This window comes from Martes martes, assembly GCF_963455335.1.
Source record: "Martes martes genome assembly, chromosome: 5".
Lineage (NCBI taxonomy): Eukaryota > Metazoa > Chordata > Mammalia > Carnivora > Mustelidae > Martes > Martes martes.
The window spans coordinates 7697362-7721304 of record NC_137892.1 but is presented as its reverse complement, the minus strand read 5'-3'; the positions used below and the strand labels follow the sequence as shown (position 1 = coordinate 7721304).

Here is a 23943-nt window from a genome sequence, read left to right as displayed (position 1 = left end):
CTCGGCCCCCCCCGACCCCCTCCGGGCCCCCACCGTCCCCCCACCGTCTCCCCTCCGGCCCCCCCCGCCCCCCTCCGGGCCCCGGCATCCCCTCTCGGCCCCCCCGACCCCCTCCGGCCCCCCCCGCCCCCCGGACCCCACCTTTGGCCCCGGCGCCCCTCGGTCAGAACGGGAGTTCTTATCGCGGCAGCAGCAGCTGACGGGACTAAGCCAGAGAGGGCCGGAAGCACTGCGGCCCAGGGCGGACCGCGGACTGGGGGCGCGGCTTACCCGTGTCACCGCGAACGTGCGCCGACGGCGAGACTCGGCTCCGGAGCTCGGGGACGCCGGACGGACCCTTAGCTCCAGAGGCGCTGTGGGCCGCTGCCGCGCCTGCGCAAAACGGGGGCCGTAGGCTGCTCTGCGCGTGCGCCCAGGGCCCGGCGCACCGAGGTTCGTCCTCCGGCAGGAACTGTGGCGGCGTTCTCTTGATTCCGCTCGCCCGCGCCGGGCCGGCCTCAGTCTCCGAGAGCCTGTGCCGCGCGGTTTTCGCCCCGGCCGGCACGGAGGCGTCTGCTCCGGAAGTAGTTGTAGCAAGTACTTCCGCGCCGCCTCCCGGTTTAAAGGGCCGCGCAGCGGGGGGCCTGAGGCGGGGCCGGGCCGGGCCGGCCGGGCCGGGGATGGACCGGGAGACGCGCGCGTTCGCCGAGAGCCACTTCCGACGCCTGCGGGGGCAGCCGGCGGGCGGGGCAGGCGCGCCCCCGGGCCGCGTGGACTTCATCGCCAGCCCCACCTCCTTCTCGTACGCCGACTTCTTCCGGCGCTACCTGCTCCCCAACGTGCCGTGCGTCTTCTCGCGCGCCTTCACCGAGGGCTGGGGCTGCCGGCGGCGCTGGGTGACGCCGGGCGGGCGGCCGGACTTCCAGCACCTGCTACGGACCTACGGTGCGGACGCGGGCCGGGGGCGCGGGGCTCGGGGGGCGCGGGGTCCGGGGGGCGCGGGGCTCGGGGGGCGCGGGGTCCGGGGGGCGCGGGGTCCGGGGGGCGCGGGGCTCGGGGGGGCGCGGGGTCCGGGGGGCGCGGGGTCCGGGGGACGCGGGGTCCGGGGGGACGCGGTCCGGGGGCGCGGGGCTCGGGGGGCGCGGGGTCCGGGGGGCGCGGGGTCCGGGGGACACGGGGCTCGGGGGGGCGCGGGGTCCGGGGGACGCGGGGTCCGGGGGACGCGGGGCTCGGGGGGACGCGGGGTCCGGGGGGCGCGGGGCTCGGGGGGCGCGGGGCTCGGGGGGGTGCGGGGCTCGGGGGGGGCGGGGCTCGGGGGGCGCGGGGCGGGGGGGGCGCGGTCCGGGGGGCGCGGGGCTCGGGGGGACGCGGGGTCCGGGGGGACGCGGTCCGGGGGGCGCGGGGCTCGGGGGGACGCGGGGTCCGGGGGGACGCGGTCCGGGGGGCGCGGGGCTCGGGGGGCGCGGGGCTCGGGGGGGGCGGGGTTCGGGGGGCGCGGGGCGGGGGGGGCGCGGGGCTCGGGAGGGCGCGGGGCTCGGGGGGGCGGGGCGCGGGGGGCCCGGGGCGCGGGGTGGCGCGGGGTCCGGGGGGCGCGGGGCTCGGGGGGGCGCGGGGCTCGGGGGGACGCGGGGTCCGGGGGGCGCGGGGCTCGGGGGGCGCGGGGTCCGGGGGGCGCGGGGCTCGGGGGGGCGCGGGGCTCGGGGGGACGCGGGGTCCGGGGGGCGCGGGGCTCGGGGGGACGCGGGGTCCGGGGGGCGCGGGACTCGGGGGGCGCGGGGCTCGGGGGGGCGCGGGGCTCGGGGGGCGTGGGGCTCGGGCGTCACCGCCGGTCGGTGTCGCAGGGGACGCCGTGGTGCCGGTGGCCGACTGCGGGCGGCAGGAGTACAACGCGCACCCCAAGGAGCATATGCTGCTGCGCGACTACCTGCGCTACTGGACGGAGCACATCGAGAGCGGCTACTCGTCCCCGCGGGGCTGCCTGTACCTCAAGGACTGGCACCTGTGCAGGTGAGGGGCGCGGGGGGTACGCGGGGGGGGGTACGCGGGGGGGCGTGTCCCACCCCCCACCCAGGGTGGCTGGTCCTTCCCCTGCGTGCACCTCGGGCTCCGCCCCCCGTGGGGCTGGCCGCGCTGCGTCGGGGGTCGGTGGGGAGGCCAGGTGGGCTGAGGCGGGTGCCTCCCTTGTGTCCTGGTGGCTGGAACCACCCGTGCAAGCCCTACCCCTCTGGGGGCCGCACTGGGCTCGGCCCTTCCGGGCAGCTGTGCTGCCGGTGCCGCTGGGCCGGGTCTGGCTCACGCTGGCTCACGCTGGCTCCCCCCACCCCCTCCCGTCTTGCACCGTCCCGCTCCCCTGTCTCGGGTCAGCAAGGCTGGGCCCGGCCTGCACAGCGTCTTCCTCACCCACTAGCAGAGACCTTCTGGGGTCCGGCCGCAGCCTTCTTCCCTACGAGGAGCCACCACCGGTGCTCTGGGACATCGCTCACACCGGTGGGGGCCCCACCCCATCCACATCCATGCGCAGAGGGGCTGCTTGGGTTTTGCGCCCATTCCCCACCCTGCGGTCCTCTGCCCGAGCAGAGACCGTCTTCCTCACCCCGCAGCTGTCACAGACACAGTACCGGCTCAGTCAGTTCTGTATACGCCAGTCAGCGATTGAATTTTTCTAACGTGAAAACCAAGGCTCCTTGGGGTTCCCAAGACTGGTGCAAAGGTGCATCTCGACCCATCGTGCCCTAGAAGCTCCCTGCCTTGCTGGGTCTTGTCCGGCAGGGAAAGCTGGCCAGGGGGTGGATCAGGGACCCCCAGGCTCTGGCCGAGCCCCCCAGGGACTCCTGACCCAGTGCTCCTGCACGGTGGCTGTGGGCTTCAGTTAGGCAGTAAGTGAGTTCTAGGTACTACACGGGACATACTTGTTCTGGAGACTTGCCTGTTGCTGGGAGGTCAGTCTGGACTGAATATCACGTATTTTCTCTGGAAACCCTGGAATAAGCAGTAGAGGGAGGCCAGGAAGACAGAGGTGGCCCGAGGGCACGGGATACCTGAGCAAGGTTTTGAGGGCTCCATGGGAGTCTGACGGTCGCAAAGGCATGGCGGCAGGGGGAACAACAAGTGGTTGGGTGCTCCGGGGGCTCTCCCTGATCGTGGCCTCCGACCGTGGGTGATGTGGGAGCTACGCGGGAAGCTTGCTCCGTGTGTTGCTGGGAGAGGTGCACTCTGCCTGGGGCTGGGTTGCTGACTCCCCTTGGAGGGGCCGTTGTTTTGGTGGTGGGGCAGGCTTTTGGGCCAGGAGGAGTGGGCGGCTGTGGGGTAGGGGAGAGAGACCTCAGCGGACATGGGCCAGTGGTCGTGCGTTCGCTCTGCGGACTCGAGGTCACAGGCGGGGCGAGAGCATGGGTGAGGCCCGGGGGTCCTGGAGAGCAGCAGAATGCAGATGAGGTACTTAGAGCCCAGAAGTCCTGGACCTGGTCCAAGAGGGTGCTGGAACAGTTGCGGGGCTGCTGCGCGGGTCACCGAAGCGGCATCACGGCCCCCAGTGCTGTTTCATCTTCTCGGGATGGGGCTTCGGGCCCAGGACGGCGCTCAGGTGCGCTCACTTGGGGCTGTGGTCACGTGGTGGCTGGACGCGCGCAGGTGGTCAGCCTTAGTGTGGACACTGGTTGCAGAAGGCGGCTCAGGGTCACTCGTGCCTGTCCAGACCTCTGGCTGTCTCACGGGCTCGTGGCACAGGTGCCAGGAGGGGGCCGTTCCCGCCAGAGGCTCATGGCACTCCCTGCAGGGACTCCTCAGCGGAGGATGTGTTCACCCTGCCCGTGTACTTCTCGTCTGACTGGCTCAACGAGTACTGGGACGCCCTAGACGTGGACGACTACCGCTTTGTCTACATGGGGCCTGCCGGCTCCTGGTATGTATGTCCTCTCCCAGTCCCCTTTCTGCGCCTCGCCCGTGCCCCCCATACGCTCTGTCAGGGCCTCAGAGATGCCTGGGCCGTGGGGAGGCTGCCCTGGGTCCCCAGTCTCCGTGTGCGCTTTGCCCCGGGGCTCTGGGACGGGGTGGGGGGGGTGTGAGCTCGGGGGCCTGTGTCCGTGGCCGTCTCCCTGGAGAAGCAGAGCAGCTGTGGTCCGCCAGACGCCAGCAGGGGGTTCTACAGGTCGCCGTTCCACGCCGACATCTTCCGCTCCTTCAGCTGGTCTGCCAACATCTGTGGGAGGAAAAAGTGGCTCTTCTTCCCTCCGGGGCAGGAAGAAGCCCTGCGGGATCGCCACGGCGGCCTGCCCTACGACGTGACCTCGCCCGCACTCCTCGACAGCCGCCTTTACCCCAGGCGGGGGCTCTGCAGCCCGGCCCTGGAGCTCACGCAGGAGGCAGGCGAGATGGTCTTTGTGCCTAGCGGCTGGCACCACCAAGTCCACAACCTGGTAGGGTGGGCACACCCCGCAGCATGTACACACCCCACAGCGGGCGACTGCGACATGGCCCAGACGGTTCGGGGGCCACCCTGGGGCCCCGGAGGACCCATCTCTCCATTCATCTGTCCCTCAGCCTCCCTGGCAGCACTGCTCACCCTTGACACGTTCTTAGATGCCTTCCACAGAGAGAGGGCCAGGGCACCCCCTCCTGATCCCATAGTGGGCCGGCTGCCCCCTGGGAGGGCCTGGGCACGGGTCTGCACAGACGCCAGAGAAGGGCTGCCAGCCCCGATTTCTTCCCCACCCCCGTCCTTGTTCCCTGGGCCGCAGTGGGTCCCTATACACCCGGAGTTCCCCCGGCTCCCAGGGGAGCCCTGCTCCTGGTAAGCTGTGTACTCAGAAGACAGCTCCTTTCTCCTGGGAGGTAGGAGCAGCCCTTCCCTGCTGAGGGGACTGCGGGGACCTCGGGACAGGGGCTGGGGACCGTCTGCAGTGGGCTCATGGGGAGACCTCGCGCCACCCCTTCCAGGAGGACACCATCTCCATCAACCACAACTGGGTCAACGGCTGTAACCTGGCCAACATGTGGCACTTCCTGCAACAAGAGCTCCGGGCCGTGCAGCAGGAGGTCAGCCAGTGGAAGGAGACTATGCCAGACTGGCACCGTCACTGCCAGGTAGGCTAGCCTGGGCGGGAGGGAGAAGCGGAGGGGAGGGGGCTCTGCAGGGCCCTGTCAGGGCCGGGGCTGGGGCTGCCGCGGGGGCCGACTGGTGGGGCTTCCCGCGAGTAGGTCTGCAGTGGCGGAGGGCGTGGGGCTGCCTGCATTCTCAGAGCAGGGCTTGGGCTGTGAGGCCAGAGCTGCGGCCTTGGGGACATGGTAGCTGCTCTCCTGCCTGGGAAGGTCCGTCCGATCCTGAGGCGGGACGCTGGGGCTTCCAGGCTGCAAGACTCAGACCCGTCTCCAGCTGGCTCCCAGGAAGCTCTGGGCCCTGCCCATCATCCATAGACCCTCGTCTAGAGCTGTGGGCAAGCTGCGACTCACAGCTGCTCCTCTCTGGCCAGGTCATCATGAGGTCCTGCACTGGAATCAACTTTGAAGAATTTTACCACTTTCTCAAGGTCATCGCTGAACGGAGGCTCCTCCTCCTGGCGGAACGGACGGACTCTGGTGCCGTGGAGGGCGGTGCAGGCTCCGGGCTGGGCCCCCATCAGGCTGCGTTTGATGTCAGCCGGATCACGGAGGTGCTGGCATCTGTGGTGGCCCACCCCGACTTCCAGAAAGTGGACACTGGCATGTTCTCCCCGCGGCCGGAGGAGCTCCTGCAGCAGCTGGAGGAGGTCGTGGCCAGCACTGCGTCTCTCTAGTGCATGAGGCTTGGCCTGGAAGGCAGGCCGACTGTCCCACGGTCCCTTCCGGAAATAAAGCTTTGTGTACTGTGTGCCGTGGGACCTGTCACCTTCCCGTCGAGCCTCGCTCGTGGCCTCAGGTGTCCCAGCTGTGGCTCCTGCTCTTCAGGGCGTGCTCTTTTCCTGGCTGGCTGTTGGCATCCTGGGACCCTGGTGCCTGTGCGAGGGCTCGGGCCCCTTGTCTTCACGAGGCTCGGCAGGGCCGAGTGCCCTGGATCCAGTGAGGAGCGGGTGTGGAGGCGCTGCGAAGTGAGATCCGCGGCCAGGAGGCCCCAAGAGTGCCTGGGGACCCACACGTGGGGGCAGCATGTGGCTGGATTCCTGACGGCCTCAGCCTTCCCTCAGTAACGACCAGCGTCCAGGCCCACAGGCCTCCCACGGACAGCAGTGTGAGGCCGCTGGCTCATCTCGCGGGACCCCCTCTGCAGTGGGACTGCGTCCCTGCTCCTCTCCATCTTCCCTTGCAAGCCCCTCTGTGTAGGGGGGGCACTCTGGGCCCAGGGCCTCCGTGTCTGTCCCGCCAGGACACCCAGTATTTACATAGAACCTGCCTTCCCTCTAATGGCCTGCGTGTCCCCTGCACTCCCACCCAGAGTCTGCAGCTAAAGATGTCTGTGTGGTCAGGGCGCCGGGCCAGGCCTCCTACCTTGCCCTTCGTGCAGGCCCCCAGCCATCTCAGGAGCATCATTCACGGGCACCTCGGGGTCGGCTGGCCCTGTAGCTTTACCTCACTTGTGACAGCACTGCCTTTGTCCATCAGGCCCTGGGTCCACCTCTGCGACTGCGCACCTGGCGATGGCCTGGACCTTGCCTCAGGTGTCCAGGGCCCCCTGTCGTCCCTCACCCTTCCCGTGGGCTCACTGTCTGAGCCTGTGGCTTTGTTCAGAACCCCTGCCCAGATCTGCACCATTCAGTGCTGCTCAACAGTGACAGTAGTAGGGTTCTCCAGAGAAGTGGAACCCAGCAAGAGATGTGGGGGCAGGTGGGGGAGGGGAGCAGGGCAGGCCAGGGACCCAGGGGAGAGGGACTTTGTGGTCTTGGGTCCAAAATCTGCAAGCTCAGTCTGGAGGCAGAACTGCTTCCTTGGGAGACCTCTGTCCTTGCCTTCAGGCCTTCCACTGATTGGATGAGGCCCACCACGGTTGTATATCAAGGTTGCTTATCAAGGTCTGCGCAGTTCAGAGTTAATCCATCTGAGAGGTACTCTTTTTTTTTTTTTAATTTCTTTTCAGCGTAACAGAATTCATTGTTTTTGCACCACACCCAGTGCTCCATGCAATCCGTGCCCTCCCTAATACCCACCACCTGGTTCCCCCAACCTCCCACCCCCCCCCCTGCCCCTTCAAAACCCTCAGGTTGTTTTTCAGAGTCCATAGTCTCTCATGGTTCACCTCCCCTTCCAATTTCCCTCAACTCCCTTCTCCTCTCCATCTACCCTTGTCCTCTATATTATTTGTTATGCTCCACCAATAAGTGAAACCATATGATACTTGACTCTCTCTGTTTGACTTATTTCACTCAGCATAATCTCTTCCAGTCCTGTCCATGTTGCTACAAAAGTTGGGTATTCGTCCTTTCTGATGGAGGCATCATACTCCATAGTGTATATGGACCACATCTTCCTTATCCATTTGTTGAGGGGTACTTTTAGAGCAGCACGGAGACTGGCATTTGAGCAAAGAGCTGGGCACTGTGGCCTGGCCAAGTCGAGGTGTCCAGCTGACCAACATAGTCCCTCCCCCGTGTGTTCTGGGACTCAGTAGGCATGCCAGTCTGTCCCATGCCCACCTCAACGTGCAGCAACTGCTCCTTTCCCAGCGGCCATGGGCAGTCCTGCACTGCCCTGTGCATAGCCCTTGGCACCTGTGCCCCTCACACACACACTCTGCTGTTGGACATTGTGCCTGCACACCTCCCTGTGTGCCGTCCAGCCATGCTGGGGCTCACACTTACGGGGTGGTTCAGCAGTTCCTCTTCGCACACTTGTTCGTCCCGTCAGTCTCCACCCCTGGAACTTCTGCTCTGCACGCACTCACTCTTCCCAGACACCCCACATGTCCCTCCAACACCAGTGCTTAGGATTCTCCAGTCAGCTGCGTGGTTTGCACACTTGCCGTGTGCAGCTCAATGACCTGTGCATGTGGGCTCCCCTCCAGCACACCTGTACTGTTTCACAGTTGCTCCTCCTCTTCTCTCCATCAGGCCTTTGGTTCTAGCACACCCACTTGGTGCTATTTGATGATGTCTCCCCAAACACGCACAGGCCAGGTGCAAACTCGGTGTCGTCGTGCTCCCCGTGGTTCCTTCTCCACGGCCGCGGTGTGCCATCCAGCGGTGCTTGTGCCTCCACGGCCACGGTGTGCCATCCAGCGGGGCTTGTGCCTCCACAGTGAAAGCCGGTGACCGTGGCACACGCGGTGACTCATCAGTCCTTCTAGTGCCTTCATGCTGTGCGTCCACCCCACTAAACCACCCAGAACTGCCACGTGTGCTTCACCAGCTGCTGGCTCCATGTTGCTCTCACTTCTGTCCCCCTCTTGGACACCCACTTGCATTTGACAATCTGCACCGTCACTGGGCCTGGGCCTGAGCCGTGCTGGGCAAGTGGGTGACCTCTGCAGCCATTGGGGAGGAGGGGGCTCACTCAGCATTGTCCCCATCGTTCACGCAGCTCTTGCCCCTGCAGCAGGACGTGTTGGCAGCAGGAGACCGGGTGCACTGGAGACTCCCTGGCTTGCCTGGTGCAGCCCTTCAGCTCCTTGTCCCCGGGAAGGACCTGGAAGGGCACTCCAGGCAGCTCAGGGCATGTGTGTCTCCCAGCCGGACTGGAACCATTCTGGTATTTCATGGGTGAGGCAATGTGCGTGCTGCCCATGGATCATCCTTTCTGGTAGCTCCCCTCTGCTCAGGTCCTCATGGGAAAAGTTTGCACCCGTCCATGACTTAACCAGGACACAGTCATCAGGCATCACCCAGACAGGAGTGACCACAGTGGGTGCCATTTCTGGGGTGAACTCTTGTGCAAGGCATTGTGGGGATGCTGGAACTCCTTGTGTACAGGGGGCAGGAATGCTTATGGAACAAGGTGCCGCTGTGTCTAAATTCTGCATCACAAATCTTTACCGTGGATAAGAAACCAGCAGCAAAAGGAGTTCTGAGGTCCCAGACAGAACCCCAGGAGGATTTAGGTCTAGGCAAAGCCAAAAAACAGATGCAGTGAAAAGAAGGGGCACCGGCACCCCAGTGTTCATAGCAGCAATGCCCACAGTTACCAAACTGTGGAAGGAGCCGAGATGCCCTTCAATGGATGAATGTATAAAGATGTGGTCCATATATACAATGGAAGATGACTCAGCCACCAGAAAGGATGAATACCCACCATTTACATCGACATGGACGGACCTGGAGGGGATTATGCTGAGTGAAATAAGTCAATCAGAGAAAGTCAACTATCATAGGGTTTCATTTACTTGTGGAACATAAGGAATAACGTGGAGGAAATTAGGAGAAAGAAGGGAAAAATGAATGGGGGGGTAATTGGAGGAGGAGACAGACCCTGAGACACTGGACTCTGGGAAACAAACTGAGGGTTACGGGGTGGGGGGTAGCCCAGTGATGGGTATTAAGGAGGGCACATGCTAAGAAGAACACTGAGTGTTATACACAACTACTGAATCGTTGAACAATACATCAAAAACTAATGATGACTGTACAGTGGTTAACTGAACATAATAATAATGAAAAAGTAAATCTAGGTAAAGGGTTGGCTGTGAGGCCCTGGGGGACAGTTACGGAGGTCATCTCCTGCCTGCGTTTAGTCCACTCACCAGTCATCTTCCTTTGGCCTCATCCTTTCCACATTGCACATTCTCACCTGTTTCGTTTTTGTTTTGTTTTTCTTTTGTACGGTTTTCCCCACTCAGGGCTGATGAAGTCCTGGCATTTGTTCTTGAAAACTATCATTTCCCAATCGGTGGTCAGAAGAAATCTTAGCAAGAGAAGCTACGAATGGGAATGGTCCTGGCAAGTGCTATTCCTACAGGCTCTCAAATTTTAGTGGTCACTGTGCCTTTGAAAATACCTCCAACCTCTAAAAGCCAGGATTCTGAGGGGCTGTCTCTGCTCATGTCCAGGGTCCCCCAGACTGAAGTGTCCTCCGAGCAGAGGGCATCTGGGTGCGTGTCAGTGAATGGGGAGTGAGTGTGTGTTTCATTTAAACACAGGAAATGAAATAACACAATCACAACTGCCAGCTGTGGTAGAAAGAGGATTTTAAAACAGTAGTCAAGTGTAGCTTTTGCTATTTATGACCAATAGTGTCCAAATCAGTAAACTTCTTTTCCTGTTGTACAAAAATTCAACTGCCCTTTCAGCTCTTCTGAAACTCTCCCTTCCCACTGACCACACCTCCTGTGGTCTCAAAACCGCTGGTGCCTGGCATTGGCAGGGGCACGAGAGAGTATCAGTGGGACACAGCTGCCCCTCCTCACTTGGAAAAGAGCAAGGTGTGTGAAGAGGGTCTCTCCTCTCCTGGGCGAGGAGCGGAGGGGACTCTCGCTCACCATTGGCTTTGACGATAGAATCGGAGATTCCACCCGCTCTGAGAAAGGTTAGAGCAGTGGGAAGCAGAGACTGGACCCTCAGGAGGGTTGTGGGCAGATGCAGACACGAGGACACAATGGCAGTCATCAGATCCCCCGTGTAAGTGAGTGCTCTGTTGTGCCTGTAGGCACAGGTGGCAGGGGACCATAGCTGTCCAGGGGTGAGGGGAATTCCTGACTGCAGGCAGGGCTTTGTGCCCATTGGCTGTGCTCTTCGGCCGGGCTCAGCTAGTCCAGCTAGTCCTCGGGCTCTCAGAAAGCAGACGGTGCCTAAGGCAGCAGGTGCTCCACAGGGTTCCAGGCTGGGCTATCAACCGTCAGGGTCTGTGGTGACCTGGGCTGGCCTGCAGAGGGGAGGGGAAGCTGCCCTGGGCCACTCCGGTTTGTGGGTGTTCAGCTACCCGGTCAGCCATAGCCTAGAGATGGCGATCCTGAGGCTGGCATTGCACTTTGTGAACTAAAACAAAGTAAACCTAAAAAGAATGTTAGAGCACTGACTAACGTAAATGAGAATAGGAAAGCAGTAGAGAAAGTCAGCAGAAATTGCTTTAAAAAAAAAATTGGAGTGGGATATGAAGCATGAGAGACTGTGGACTCTTGAGAAACAAACAGCGTTTTGGAGGGGAGGGGGTGGGGGGTTAGGTGAGCCTGGTGGGGGTTATTATGGAGGGCAGAGATTGATGGAGCACGGGGTGTGGTGCATAAACAATGAATCTTGGAACACTGAAAATAAATAAAATAAAATTTAAAAAAAATGAAAAAAATTGTAAGAACAGCTAGATTGACTAAGAGAAATGTAGACAGGACTCAAATAAAAGGGTTTATTATAAGAGACTATGAACAACTGAACATCAAATTGGATAATCTAGATGAAATACACAAATTCCTAGAAACAGAGAAAGTACAAAACCTTTTACTGGTGAATCCTACGAAACATTTAAAGAAAAATTACCACCAATTCTTCTCATCCCCCGAATAAGAGACCATGATGTTTGTCCACCTGTAGACAGCAGCTCTCCAGACCCTACTTTGGCTGCTCCTCTGTGGCGATCTTCTAGGCAGAAGAGGGAAAGTGACCCTCGGTGTCAGTCTCCTTCTTCATAAGGAGGACTGTCCCCTCCTTGGGGGAAGGGCTGCCCCTCCAAGTATGGGCTGTAGGGGTTTGTATGGGTGCTGCCCTGGGCTCCTCTGCCTGGGTGTCCTGTGAATCTGCTGCCTGTCTGCCTTCCCCCAGCACCTTCTCCCCAGTCCTGGAAGGTTTCTGTCAGTTTCCATACCTTCCTCTCTAAGATGCTAGTGGGCCAAGCAGAACTGAACATGCTGGTTTGGACCTGCCGCTCTGCCCAGATGCTCTTGCCCAGCTGGACCCCACAGAGGCAGAGCCAGAGGGCCAGGAGGCCTAGCCAGATGACAGTGAGGGGGATGGCCCAGGAAGACAGGGGCAAAGAGTGACCTCAGCCCATGACTCTGGTGAACTGCAGTCTGGGGACACTTCTTAGGATGTGCCTCTGGGGTTGGTCTGGGTTTCTCTTCAAGGCAATGGGGTGTTTTCTGTTTTGGGAAAGTCACATGGTAAGGTGATCAGATGGGTTAAACAGTCCTCTACCTGCAGCTCAAGTCAGCTCTAAGGCCAGTTCTAGAGCTAACGACAGCTGTGTCGTCAGCACAACCTCCAGCACCAGCTTCAGAACCAGGTGCAGACCCAGAGCTGCCTCTGGGTCCTGTTCGAGGGCCACCTCCAGAGTTATAGCCAGCTCTGCCACCAGCTCCAGCTCCAGCTCCAGCACCAGAACCAGTTCCAGAACGAGAGCCAGCACCAGCTCCAGCACCAGCTGTAGAACCAGCTCCAGAACCAGTTCCAGAACGAGAGCCAGCACCAGCTCCAGCACCAGCTGCAGAACTAGCTCCAGCTCCAGCTCCAGAACCCGTTCTGTGCTAGCATAGCATCAGTCTAGCACCAGCTTCAGAGCTGAGGCCCATCCCACAGCTATCCAGCTCCAGAGCGACAGCCAGTTCCAGAGCTAGCATGAGCACAAGCTACCAGAATAGAGAAAGCTCCACTGCCATCTCTACCACAGCTCCAGAGCTAGCTCCAGCTTCAGCACAAATATTACAGTGAAATTCAGTTCTAACATCAGCTCCAAGCGTCCTGACAGCTCTGTTGCCAGCTTCAAAATTAAAAAACGTCAAAGCCAGATCCAGAGCCAACTCTGGCACTACCTCCAGTGCCAGACAGAGAGATGGACTCAACTGTAGCCCCAGCTCTTGCCTCAGCTCCCACGTTAGAGCAGTGCTGGCACCAGCTCCAGGCTAGCTCCGGAGCGAGGGTCATCACCATCGTTGAAGCCACCAAAGATGCCAGCTCCATCATCAGGTCTGGCACCGACAGAGACACAGAGACAAAGACTGCAACACCACCAGCTCCTGCGCCGGCTCCAGAAAGAGCTCTCGGACTAGAACTAGTTCCAGAGCTAGAAACAGTGCCAGATTCTGAGTAAGAGCCGACTCCACCACCAAGCCTAGAACTAGTTCCCACCAGACCCCAGAATAACCATCCCTGCCCTGTTGCTCCCTTGGGGCCCTTAGGGGATAACATTCAGACTGCAGCTCAGGGGGGATGCTGGGGAATAAAATTCACCTGCGGGTATGAGCAGGCGTGGGCTCCCCTTGCCCTGTGGGCAGAGGAGTGGGTGGCAGGTTCCAGGGCTGGGAGAAGCACTGTGAGCCTCCCCTGTGTCCCTGGGTGCCCAGTTTACTCCAAAGCCATCTCATCAGGCCTGGACAATGACGATGACCCCACTGCCAAGTGAAGACCCAAGGCTCTAATGAGGGTGGTTGTCTTTCTAGACTCTGGCTGGATGTGGAGTCTAATGCTTGGCCACATTCTGAACCACACCAGCTCCTTGGTCTCCTGAGTCCCTAAGCCACTCTACTAGAAGGACCATCACGGGTCTTCAACACAGTGGGACATCCCTGGAGGAGTCCAACAGACACTTTTCTGGTCATGCAGAATGCTTCAGGTGACCTGTCCCACATACCCAACTTGTAGAGGAGGAAATGGACCTTCTCTCCTGTAGCCCATGCACATGAAGGTTGGGCGCAGGCCCTATCCTCTCCAGGATGCTTCAGCAATGGCCCTGACCCAGGCGGGCCTCATGGTGGGTCAGCCTGGCATCTTTCCCCTCCTCTCCCTCTGGGCCTGGGCATCCTGCTACCAGGCTGGCAGAGCTGTCTTCAATCTCTTTCTCCCCCACCCTTGCCACCTCCAGCGTCTGCTCCTCCTCAGGCTCCCCACCCATGCTCCCTAACTGGAAGTCTGTGTGTGAGGACTGGGGGTGGGAGGATGCCCAGAGGAACAGAGACTACAGGGGAGGCCCGTCCTGTTCCTGGGAGATCTCATTCTCAAAACATAGCCTGTGGGAAGAGTTGCGTGAGCATAGTAGTTTGAGATGGAGAACCAGCGGTCTCGTGTCAGAGACAGGGGTGAAGTGTGCCAAGCCAGACGAGCCATCAGGGAGTGGGCTTCCGGGCTGGAGTAGAGCTGCGGTTTCTGACTGGGTCTGTGTTCAGGTTGCAGTGTGGGTTCAGTGCTGAGGGTTCAGGGTTGGAGCAGAATTGCGAGATCATAGGTTACATCTACGTTTAGCTTTTGGACGCACCGCCGGACTCTGCCACAGCGACTGAGATGTTTCACATTCTCATTAGTGACGTGCTAGGATTCCGGTTTCCTCACACGCACCAGCTCTTGTCCATTGTTTTTATAATAGCGCTTCTGATGGGCGTGAGGAGACACAGGCTGTGGTCTTGATCGGCGATCCCCTGAGGGCTGTCCACGGCGACCCGGCCGTCTTGCCACCTATCACCCTATTCTACTCACCCGTCCCATCTGCTCTGGGTCACTGTTCTCCTCAGGATCTCTGAAGTTCCCTTTTCCATGATGTCCTATAGAGGGAAGCGCAAGCATGTAATCCACTCAGCTTGTCTGCTTTCACGTAATCATACGCATTAAGATCCATCCGTGTTCTCTCATGGACATGAGAGATCATTCCTTCACACTGCTGACTAGTATTCCCTTCATGGGTGCTTACATGTACCTCTTGAGGCTATTAATTCACCTTTTGGAGGATACCCTCACTTTATTTTTTAAATTTTTATTTATTTTTTAAATTTCTTTTCAGTGTTCCAGACTTCATTGTTTATGCACTACAACCAGTGCTTCATGCAATCCGTGCCCTCCCTAATACCCACCACCAGGTTCACCCAACCTCCCACCTCCCACCCCTCCAAAACCCTCACTTTGTTTTTCAGAATCCACAGACTCACATGGTTCATCTCCAATTTCCCCCCACTCCCTTCTCCTCTCCATCTCCCCATGTCCTTCATGTTATTTCTTATGCTTGTGTTATTTCTTATGCTCCACAAATAAGCAAAACCATATGATAATTGACTCTCTCTGCTTAACTTATTTCACTCAGCATAATCTCTTCCAGTCCTGTCCATGTTGAAACAAAAGTTGGGTATTCATCCTTTCTGATGGAGGCATAATACTCCATAGCGTATATGAACCACATCTTCCTTATCCATTCGTTTGTTGAAGGGCATCTTGGTTCTTTCCACAGTTTGGCAACTGTGGACATTGCTGCTATGAACATTGGGGTACAGATGGCCCTTCTTTTCACTACATCTGTATTGTTGGGGTAAATATCCAGTAGTGCAATTGCAGGGTCATAAGGAAGCTCTATTTTTAATTTTTTAATATCTATTTATATTCTTAATTTTTCCACACTGTTTTCCAAAGTGGCTGCACCAACTTGCATTCCCACCAACAGTGTAAGAGGGTTCCCCTTTCTCCACATCGTCTCCTGTCTTGCTAATTTTGGCCATTTTAACTGGTGTAAGGTGGTATCTCAATGTGGTTTTAATTTGAATTTCCCTGATGGCTATTGATGGTGAACATTTTTTCATGTGTCTGTTAACCATTTGTATGTCTTCATTGGAGAAGTGTCTGTTCATGTCTTCTGCCCATTTTTTGACATGATTATTTGTTTTGTGTGTGTTGAGTTTGAGGAGTTCTTTATAGATCCTGGATATCAATCTTTTGTCTGTACTGTCATTTGTGAATATCTTCTCCCATTCTGTGGGTTGCCTCTTTGTTTTGTTGACTGTTTCCTTTGCTGTGCAGAAGCTTTTGATTTTGATGAAATTCCAAAAGTTCATTTTCGTTTTTGTTTCCTTTGCCTTTGGAGACGTATCTTGAAAGATGTTGCTGTGGCTGATATTGAAGAGGTTACTGCCTATCTTCTCCTCTAGGATTCTGATGGATTCCTGTCTCATGTTGAGGTCTTTTGGTGGATAATCTTTTTAATGTACTGTTGGATTCCACTAGCTAGGATCTTGTTGAGAATCTTAGCATCCATATTCATCAGGGATATTGGTCTGAAATTCTTTTCGGTGGGGGCTTTGCCTGGCTTGGGGATCAGGGTAATGCTGGCTTCATAAAAAGAGTCTGGAAGTTTTCTTTCTCCTTCAATTTTTTGAAACAGCTTCAGGAGAATAGGTATTATTTCTTCTTTGAAAGTTTGGTAGAATTCCCCAGGGAATCCGTCGGGTCCTGGGCTCTTGTTTTTTGGGAGGTTTTTGATCACTGCTTCAATCTTGTTACTAGATATCGGTCTATTCAGGTTGTCAATTTCTTCCTGATTCATTCTTGGAAGTTTATAGTTTTCCAGGAATGCATCTGTTTCATCTAGGTTGCTTAACTTATTGGCATATAACTGTTGATAATAATTTCTGATGATTGTTTCTATTTTCCTGGTGTTAGCTGTGATCTCTCCCTTTTCATTCATAATTTTATTAATTTGGGTCCTCTCTCTTTCCTTTTGGATTAGTATGGCCAATGGTTTATCGATCTTATCGACTCTTTCAAAAAGCCAACTTCTAGTTTCATTGATGCGTTCTACTGTATCCCTGGTTTCTACCTCATTGATCTCTGCTTGGATCTTGATTATTTCCCTTCTTGTGTGTGGAGTTGGCTTAATTTGTAGTTGATTCTTCAGTTCTTTAAGGTGTAAAGACAGCTGGTGTATTCTGGATTTTTCCAATTTTTTTTTTTTTTTTTGAGGGAGGCTTGAATGGCTATGTATTTCCCCCTTAGGACCACCTTTGCTGTATCCCATAGGTTTTGGACCGAAGTGTCTTCATTCTCATTGGTTTCCATGAATTGTTTAAGTTCTTCTTTGATTTCCTGGTTGATCCAAGCATTCTTAAGCAAGGTGGTCTTTAGCTTCCAGGTGTTTGAATTCCTTCCGAATTTTTCTGTGGTTGAGCTCCAGTTTCAAAGCATTGTGATCTGAGAATATGCAGGAAATAATCTCAGTCTTTGTATCAGCTGAGCCCTGATTTGTGACCCAGTATGTGGTCTATTCTGGAGAAGGTTCCATGTGCACTTGAGAAGAATGAGTATTCTGTTGTTTTAGGGTGGAATGTTCTGTATATATCTATGAGGTCCATCTGGTCCAATGTGTCATTCAATGCTCTTGTTTCTTTATTGATTTTCTGCTTGGAGGATCTGTCTATTATTGAGAGAGGTGTGTTAAGATCTCCTACTATTAATGTATTCATATCAATATGACTCTTTATCTTGATTAATAGTTTTCTTATGTAATTGACTGCTCCCATATTGGGAGTATAGATATTTACAATTGTTAGATCATCTTGGTGGATAGTCCCTTTAAGAATTATGTAGTGTCCTTCTGTATCTCTGACTACAGTCTTTAGTTTAAAATCTAATTTATCTGATATGAGAATTGCTACCCTAGCCTTCTTTTGAGGCCCATTGGCATGAAAGATGCTTCTCCATCCCTTCACTTTCAGTCTGGGTGTATCCCTAGGTTCGAAATGAGTCTCTTGTAGACAACATATGGATAGGTCCTGTTGTTTTATCCAATCAGCAGCTCTGTGTCGTTTTATGGGCACATTTAGGCCATTCACATTGAGAGTGATTATTGAGAGATACGTTTTTATTGACATCGTGTTACCTTTGAAGTCTTTCTTTCTGTAGATTTTCTCCATATTTCTTTTTTTTTTTAAAGATTTTATTTATTTACTTGACAGAGATCACAAGTAGGCAGAGAGGCAGGCAGAGAGAGAGGAGAGGAAGCAGGCTCCCCGCTGAGCAGAGAGCCCGATGCGGGGCTCGATCCCAGGACCCTGGGATCATGACCTGAGCCGAAGGCAGAGGCTTTAAACCACTGAGCCACCCAGGTGCCCCGATTTTCTCCATATTTCTGTTCAATGATATTCTTAGGATTTTTCCTCTTTTATAGAACCCCCCTTAGTATTTCTTGTAGTGTCAGCTTCGTGGTCGCATACTCTTTTAAGCCTTGCTGGTCTTGGAAACTCTTTATCTCTCCATCCATTTTGAATGTCTGTCTTACTGGATAAAGTATTCTTGGCTGCATGTTCTTCTCATTTAGTGCCCTGAATATATCTTGCCAGCCCTTTCTGGATTGCCAGATTTCTGTGGACAGGTCTGACATTATTTTGATGGGCTTTCCTTTGTATGTAAGGAGCTTCTTTGTCCTAGCTGCCTTCAAGAGAGCCTGTCTAGAATTATGATTCCTCACTCTTACTATCAGGTGTCTCGAGGACTTTTGAGAATCTATAATCTTGGTGGGAGACCATTCTGCCTCTAGTACATGAACGCTGGTTCCATTCGCGAGATTGGGAAAATTTTCATGCAGAATTTGTGCCACTATATCTTCTAGACTTCTTTCGTTCTCCTCCCCTTCAGGGATTCCAATAATTCTGACGTTGGTACATTTCATGGCCTCATTTATTTCCCTAATTCTGTTTTCATGGCTTCTAAGCTGTTTGTTCCAGGCTTCCTCCTGATCCTTTCTCTCTATCTGTTTGTCCTCCAGATCACTAATTTATCTTCTGTCTCAGTTACCCTAGCTTTTAGAGAATTTAGATTACATTGGAACTCATTGAGAGCATTGTTAATAACATGCCTGGTGGCTTTCACTTCTGCCCTAATCAATTCCAATTTGTCATTAAAGGCGTTCTCCAACCTAGCCATTGCCTGGATAATTGTTAGCCTGAATTCCCTTTCTGACATATTGTCTATGTTGATAGCCATTAGCTCTGTTGCAGAAGGCCTAGCCTCTGAATTTTTCTTCTGTTGGGCATTCCTCCTCCTAGTCATTTTGGTGAGAGATGGCTGAACAGATGTAGCTGAATGTATCGACCATGGTGCAGTCAAGGTGCACCCTGGAACACTTCTGAGCGATCAAGAGTCCCCACCCAAATGAAAGAAAAAAGAAAGAGAAAAGAGAAAAAAAAGAGAGAGAGAGAGAGAGAGAGACAGAAAAAAAAAAAAAGAAAGATAAAAGAGAAGGCTCAGCCCAAATGGGCCCCAAGGTAAGATTTATGAAGTATACAAACAAAAACAGACAAACAAAAAGACTGATAAAAGTAGATGACAAGAGAAAAAAATATATATATATATAAAAGCAAAACAACAACAACAAAAAACCTCGTCAAAAAGAACCCCAAGTATAAGATTTATATGCTACCAGGACAAACACAAATACACAGAAACACTGGCGGAAGAAGAAGATGGGAGCATGGTTATAGATTCTCAGTGTGGGCGAGGAAGGTTATTTGGATTCTTCCTGGATGTATCTTGATATCTTTGTTAAAGGACTCAACTTTCCTAAGATAAAGGGGGATTAAAAATTGGTTTACCTATAGGGGTAGCATTGATTGGGGAAAGGGGATTACCTTGAAGTTTAACTCCATATGAAAATTAAAAAATAAGAATAAAAAATAAACTAAACTAAAATAAAATTAAATAAAAAAATAGAAAAGCAAAAGAAAAACACGGGTATATGTATCAAAAAGTTCAGGTTAAAAAAAAAGTTCAGGTTAAAAGGTTATTATGGAATTTGATGTACTGGATATCGCACTGGTAATAGGTTAAAAATGTACTGATGGTAAATAGGTTAAAAATTTATCTATAAAAAAAAATGAACCAGAATTGTGGGAACGAATTAAAAATAAAAGTTGTATCTATGAAGTAGTGGTGGTTGTTCTCTTGTCTTTTTTTTTTTTTTTTTCCGGTTGGCTTTCTGGGGGAGGGCCTGCCCCATGGGTTTTCAGGCAGTGTTTCCTGAGTTAAGTCCTCCCACCTCCCTCAAGGGCATGGGCTCTGAGGAAACCAGTTTTTCAGGCTTTTGTTCTCTGGAGGTTTTTGGTTTGTTTGTTTGTTTTCTCTCACCTTGACAGCTTTCTATGGTTTTTGGAGGTTTAGAGGAAAGCAAACTGCACCCTGACCTCCCTCTCAGAGAGAAGCCTCACTCTGTTCCCCTCTGGGTTCTCCAGAGCACATAAATTCCCCCTTGGCTGCTGGCAGAGCATGTTCCCAGTCGCGGTCCCTGGGGACGCAGGAACTCCTGCTTGTACCCAAAACCAGACAGCGATGGCTTTCTGGGCAGCTCGAGAGCACCAGAGAGGTTCCAAGCAGCGATAGCACACTGAGATTTTCCCGCTGGCCCGGGCTGGGAGTGCTCAGACTTTCCAGGTCCAAAAGCACCAGGTTGGGGCCTGCACCCACCTCTCTCTGTAGAGGGTGTAGGGCGTGACTCAGACTCATAGCACTGTGCAGCACGCACGTGGAGAGTGCAAAAATTCTGTGGTTCTGCTGGCTGGCGAGGCTGCCAGACCCTCATGGGAGCCACCACCCAGGTGCTCTCAGGTGGGCTTACGACTCAGGGACCAAGACCTGGTTTTTTTCACTGCACTCTCTCTGGTTCAGCACCAGGGGTGACTGTCCTGGGTCCGGGGACTTAAGCCCCTGTCCCTATCCGCCCCGATTCCCATGATTTCCCCCCGTGATCCTTTGCTATTTTTGAGTGCTTTCAACCAGACTCTAAGTTAATGCTTGTCCCCAGTCGCAGGCCACTCTCATATTGGGGTTTTACTTTCCAAGGGTCGCTTCTGGTGGCTCCCTTCCCCTTTTGTTTATCTTCCGATATCAGTCCGACGTTCCCACTCTGCTTTACCTGCCCACTGGTGTCTTCTGCCCCCATAGAGATCCAGACGTGTATAATTCTGATCTCAGGCTGATTTCATGGGTGATCGGAGTTCTTTGGTAGGTAATCAGCTCACTTTAGGGTACAGGTTGAAAAGGCGCCTCCTCCTACTTCCCCGCCATCTTGTCCAATCCTGTGATTTCTGATAACCTATCCCATTCTTGAGATGAGAACACAGAGATGTTTTAGGTGAGAGGGCTTAGGATACTAGGGCATGAAAGATATAGGATGGAGCACTGTGCATTGGCAACAGAAGGGGATCACATCAAAGTCCTGCATTAGTAAAGGGCTCAATGGCTGTGATAAATGACTGGCCTTCTGGGATGGTGTGCAGCACAATGGGGCCCCTTATCCTGACCCTGGAGGGACCCCAAAGATGTGTTCCATCAAAACAAAAGGGCAGAGCAAGAGACATAGTACCATGGGCTGAAGGTCCCTTTGGATAAAAGTCTCCCAACTCACCATGATTATTTGCAAGACTTGCAGAACTTGGGGAAGAACTGTTGGGCCAATGGGGACACCTGAGAGCACGAGATAGGAAAATGCATAGCACAGTGCAAAATGACTCTAGATAAATGAGATGAGACATGGTTTAAAGTCTCTTTAATGATATTATTATAAATATGTGGACAAGGACTCTGCTTCTGTCCAAGGCGTGGGCAGGACCATGAGGGCAACTTTGGGAAAGAGATGGGAGGGAGATGCATGTGATTACTGGACTCTAGGAGCCCAGGCTGGCTTCTAGGAAGTGGGGCCCTTTGTGCTGCATTGGCATCCCGGGAGTGGGATCTCCCCAACACCTGCACTCACCTCGAGCCAGCGATGGACTCTGTTGGCAGTGTGGGGCAGCTTCTTGTCCTTCAGGGAGGTAGAGCAGGGGAGCTCATCATTCAGCTCCTGCCCCTCTCCTTTGTAGATCTCTGTAAAGACAGTGCCCGGCAGGGAGGCAGGAGGCCTCAGAGCCCTGTCTGGATGCCTTTGCTGGTCTTCAGACCAAGGGCACTCCATTACAGACACACCACACCCCAGTATGCACACACCTCCATCAAGGAGATAAACATGCCACAGCTTCAGGATCTTGTATGGGCTCTGGCACAGGTAAGAGACACTTCAGGAATCCTCTCTCCACCCTGCCCACAGTGACGTTGGTGTGAACAAGAAGGGATCACCAGGGTATCCACTGTGCTCAACCTACTATAGCCCATGGCCGGGAACCTCCACATATTCCTCTTTCCCTAAAACTCAAGAGGAAGGGATGGAGCTGCCCTTGGATGGTTCATAGAGGTGGGAATTGCCTAGTCTGGTCAATATTAAGTACCTTATGGTACCTCTTGCCAAATGCCTTGAGGCGTTGGGGGCCAGGTTTTGGGCCAATGCTGCAGCATGTGAAAAAGCCATTTCCCTGGGGTTTCTGGAAACCAGAGCCCTGGAAAGTAGGCAAGCAGCAAGAGAGTATCTTTCTGTATCAGATTTCTCTAGCCAAGTAACCCTGATATGGACTACACTAGAATGTGGGTGCCTGGTTGCAGGGGTTCCAAGTTCTGTTGCGGTCTGTGGTCAAGGAAGTGACATCACTGCCTGGGATCCCCTCCTGCAGGCCATTCCTGGTTTGACACCTAGGCAAACAGTGCTCTGGTTTGCCATCTCCTCATCCCTTTTCTGAATGCAAGGCCACATCTGTACACAGTGACATCAACATACCCCTCTCCACAGGGCCCCAGGGAAGATCTGGGTGCAGCCAGGGCCCCAGCTTGGAAATACATCTGGTTTCAGATACAACTCTCTATTCTTACCTGTTTTTGACCCTAGATAAGCTATAGTGCCTGACAGGGATGGTCTTCTCTGTAAAATACAGATGATTCTAGCATGTCCTTCTACCAGATATCCACAGGCATAGGTTGGATAATATCTATGATGTTAGAGGAGTGGGTCACATGTAGGAAATACGTCCAACCAAATTTCCTTCCTCCTATCAGCGTCTTTGAATCTGCTACTAGTCAGATCCCACCCACAGTCCCGACTGGTTTGTGTGTTTTTGTATGCACATGCGTACTTGCTCCTGTGTGCACACATGTGTTCATCAGTGCTGACCTTCTAGAGTCCCAGAAGATGACAGCCCCACCTACAATGGGTGGGTAATAGCTTCACAAGATCTTAGACTTCTTATTTTCAATTCAAACCCTAAAGAAGGGATTGGAGCCTTGGCCGTTTATGGTCAGAACGCACCCTTACCCTTAGAGACTGCCTGTCCTGGGATGCAAGCCATTACCTCCTTTCCAAAGGGTGTGATGTAGATAGGGGTCCATTCAGTGGGTTGCCATAACCTGGGGTCCCTCTCAGACAAAAACATGGGGAGATGTCTCTTTTTTAGGATATCAATGATCACCCTCAGCCTAATACCATTTCCATGTCTATAGCCACTTCCTTCTAGACAACCTTTTCCAGAGCCCTCAGTGAATGGCTATGTGCACCAGAATCCCACATTTGAGGATACTCAAAGAGCTGGATTCATGCCTAGTAAGCCTTCCTACCAGTCTGATTCTGGGCAAGGCACGGACCGTTCAGGGATCATCACCTTCTCCCCTCAGGGGCTCCATTGGTTCCCCAACTCCTCTGCAAACGTCCTTGTGTAACCCCCTCCCCTGAATGTGGTCTGGATATAGTGATTCAATTCCGTTCATGGGTCATGGGAACATGAACCAAAGTCCTTGCTGAGATTTGGATATAAAAGCTCATTGCCCAGCCCCATGTTGACTCTTATCCATGTTCTCTATCAGATCCTCAGACTGGAGTACAAGCCCCTAGGTTGAACCATGACACAGACATATGCTTGTGGCCTAGCACTGTGGGTCAACAACAGACAGAAGAACTCGGGTTTTTGAGATGGGCTGTATCTGGCCCATGCCCCTAAGTGATCTCACGTTCTCACTGAAGCAGGTTCTACCTTTTTGTTGTCAACAGCCACAACCTAATGAGAGACTCTGGAAGGAGACCCCGGCTAAGCACTGCTGGATTCTTGATCCCCTGAGGCCGGGAGACAGTGTTTGTGGTTTCGGCCACTGAGTGTGTGGAAATGCAGTCACACAGCACTGGGAGAAGGGCACTGATACTGTCGAACTGCCCCTGGCCTGGGCCCTCCTACGATCCCTCTCTGCTCTCTTCCTCAGCCTCCTCTGGACACCCTGGCCTCCTTTCTAACCTCCACTCTGGGAACATCGAAATCTGCCTCCAATCGTCTGCTCCATGGTGTCCTCTGCCAGGCTGAATACACTCAGATTCATGCAGGGTTGTCTCCTTCTTTTCCTGCCACAGGAATTCTCAATGTCATCTCAGGATAGCCTTGTCATACCCCTCACCTGGTGGAGCTCAGGACTTAGATGTAGTCCCTTGCTCTTTTCCTATGGAGCAATTGCTCTTTTCAATCTCATTTTTGTTTCTTGTTTGTCCATCTTCTTC

At 54.3% G+C, this 23943-nt stretch overlaps 2 protein-coding genes across 8 annotated transcripts in view; one reads left to right on the top strand and one right to left on the bottom strand.

The window, feature by feature from the left end:
• The window catches only part of SNAP47 (synaptosome associated protein 47), a 43349-nt gene extending 42880 nt beyond the window's left edge, over positions 1 to 469 (bottom strand). Inside the window, exon 1 of one of the 2 annotated variants that reach the window (XR_013966905.1) lies at positions 271 to 377. The gene's annotated coding sequence lies outside the window, so the exon portion shown is untranslated. Of the gene's footprint in view, positions 1 to 270 lie in introns of both variants that reach the window. The other variant, XM_080805038.1, reaches the window with a different exon arrangement.
• Positions 470 to 610: 141 nt separating this feature from the next.
• On the top strand, positions 611 to 5824 carry JMJD4 (jumonji domain containing 4). 6 transcript variants are annotated; one of them, XM_080805036.1, is made up of 6 exons: positions 611 to 924; positions 1821 to 1986; positions 3755 to 3880; positions 4163 to 4394; positions 4915 to 5061; positions 5505 to 5824. In XM_080805036.1, the coding sequence occupies exons 1-6, from the start codon at positions 660 to 662 to the stop codon at positions 5748 to 5750; spliced, it is 1182 nt and encodes a 393-aa protein (XP_080661162.1). In that variant the 5' UTR covers positions 611 to 659; the 3' UTR covers positions 5751 to 5824. The 6 variants fall into 6 exon arrangements, with proteins under 6 accessions (XP_080661162.1, XP_080661160.1, XP_080661158.1 ...); XM_080805034.1 differs by having other exon boundaries at positions 5448 to 5824; XM_080805032.1 differs by having other exon boundaries at positions 5325 to 5824.
• Positions 5825 to 23943: the final 18119 nt, after the last annotated feature.

Coding starts and splice junctions, on each gene's coding strand:
- JMJD4 (XM_080805031.1), top strand. CDS start 660: ATGGACCGGGAGACGCGCGCGTTCGCCGAGAGCCACTTCCGACGCCTG. Junction 1,987..3,754: donor AAGGACTGGCACCTGTGCAG/GTGAGGGGCGCG, acceptor CACTCCCTGCAG/GGACTCCTCAGCGGAGGATG. Junction 4,395..4,914: donor ACCACCAAGTCCACAACCTG/GTAGGGTGGGCA, acceptor CACCCCTTCCAG/GAGGACACCATCTCCATCAA.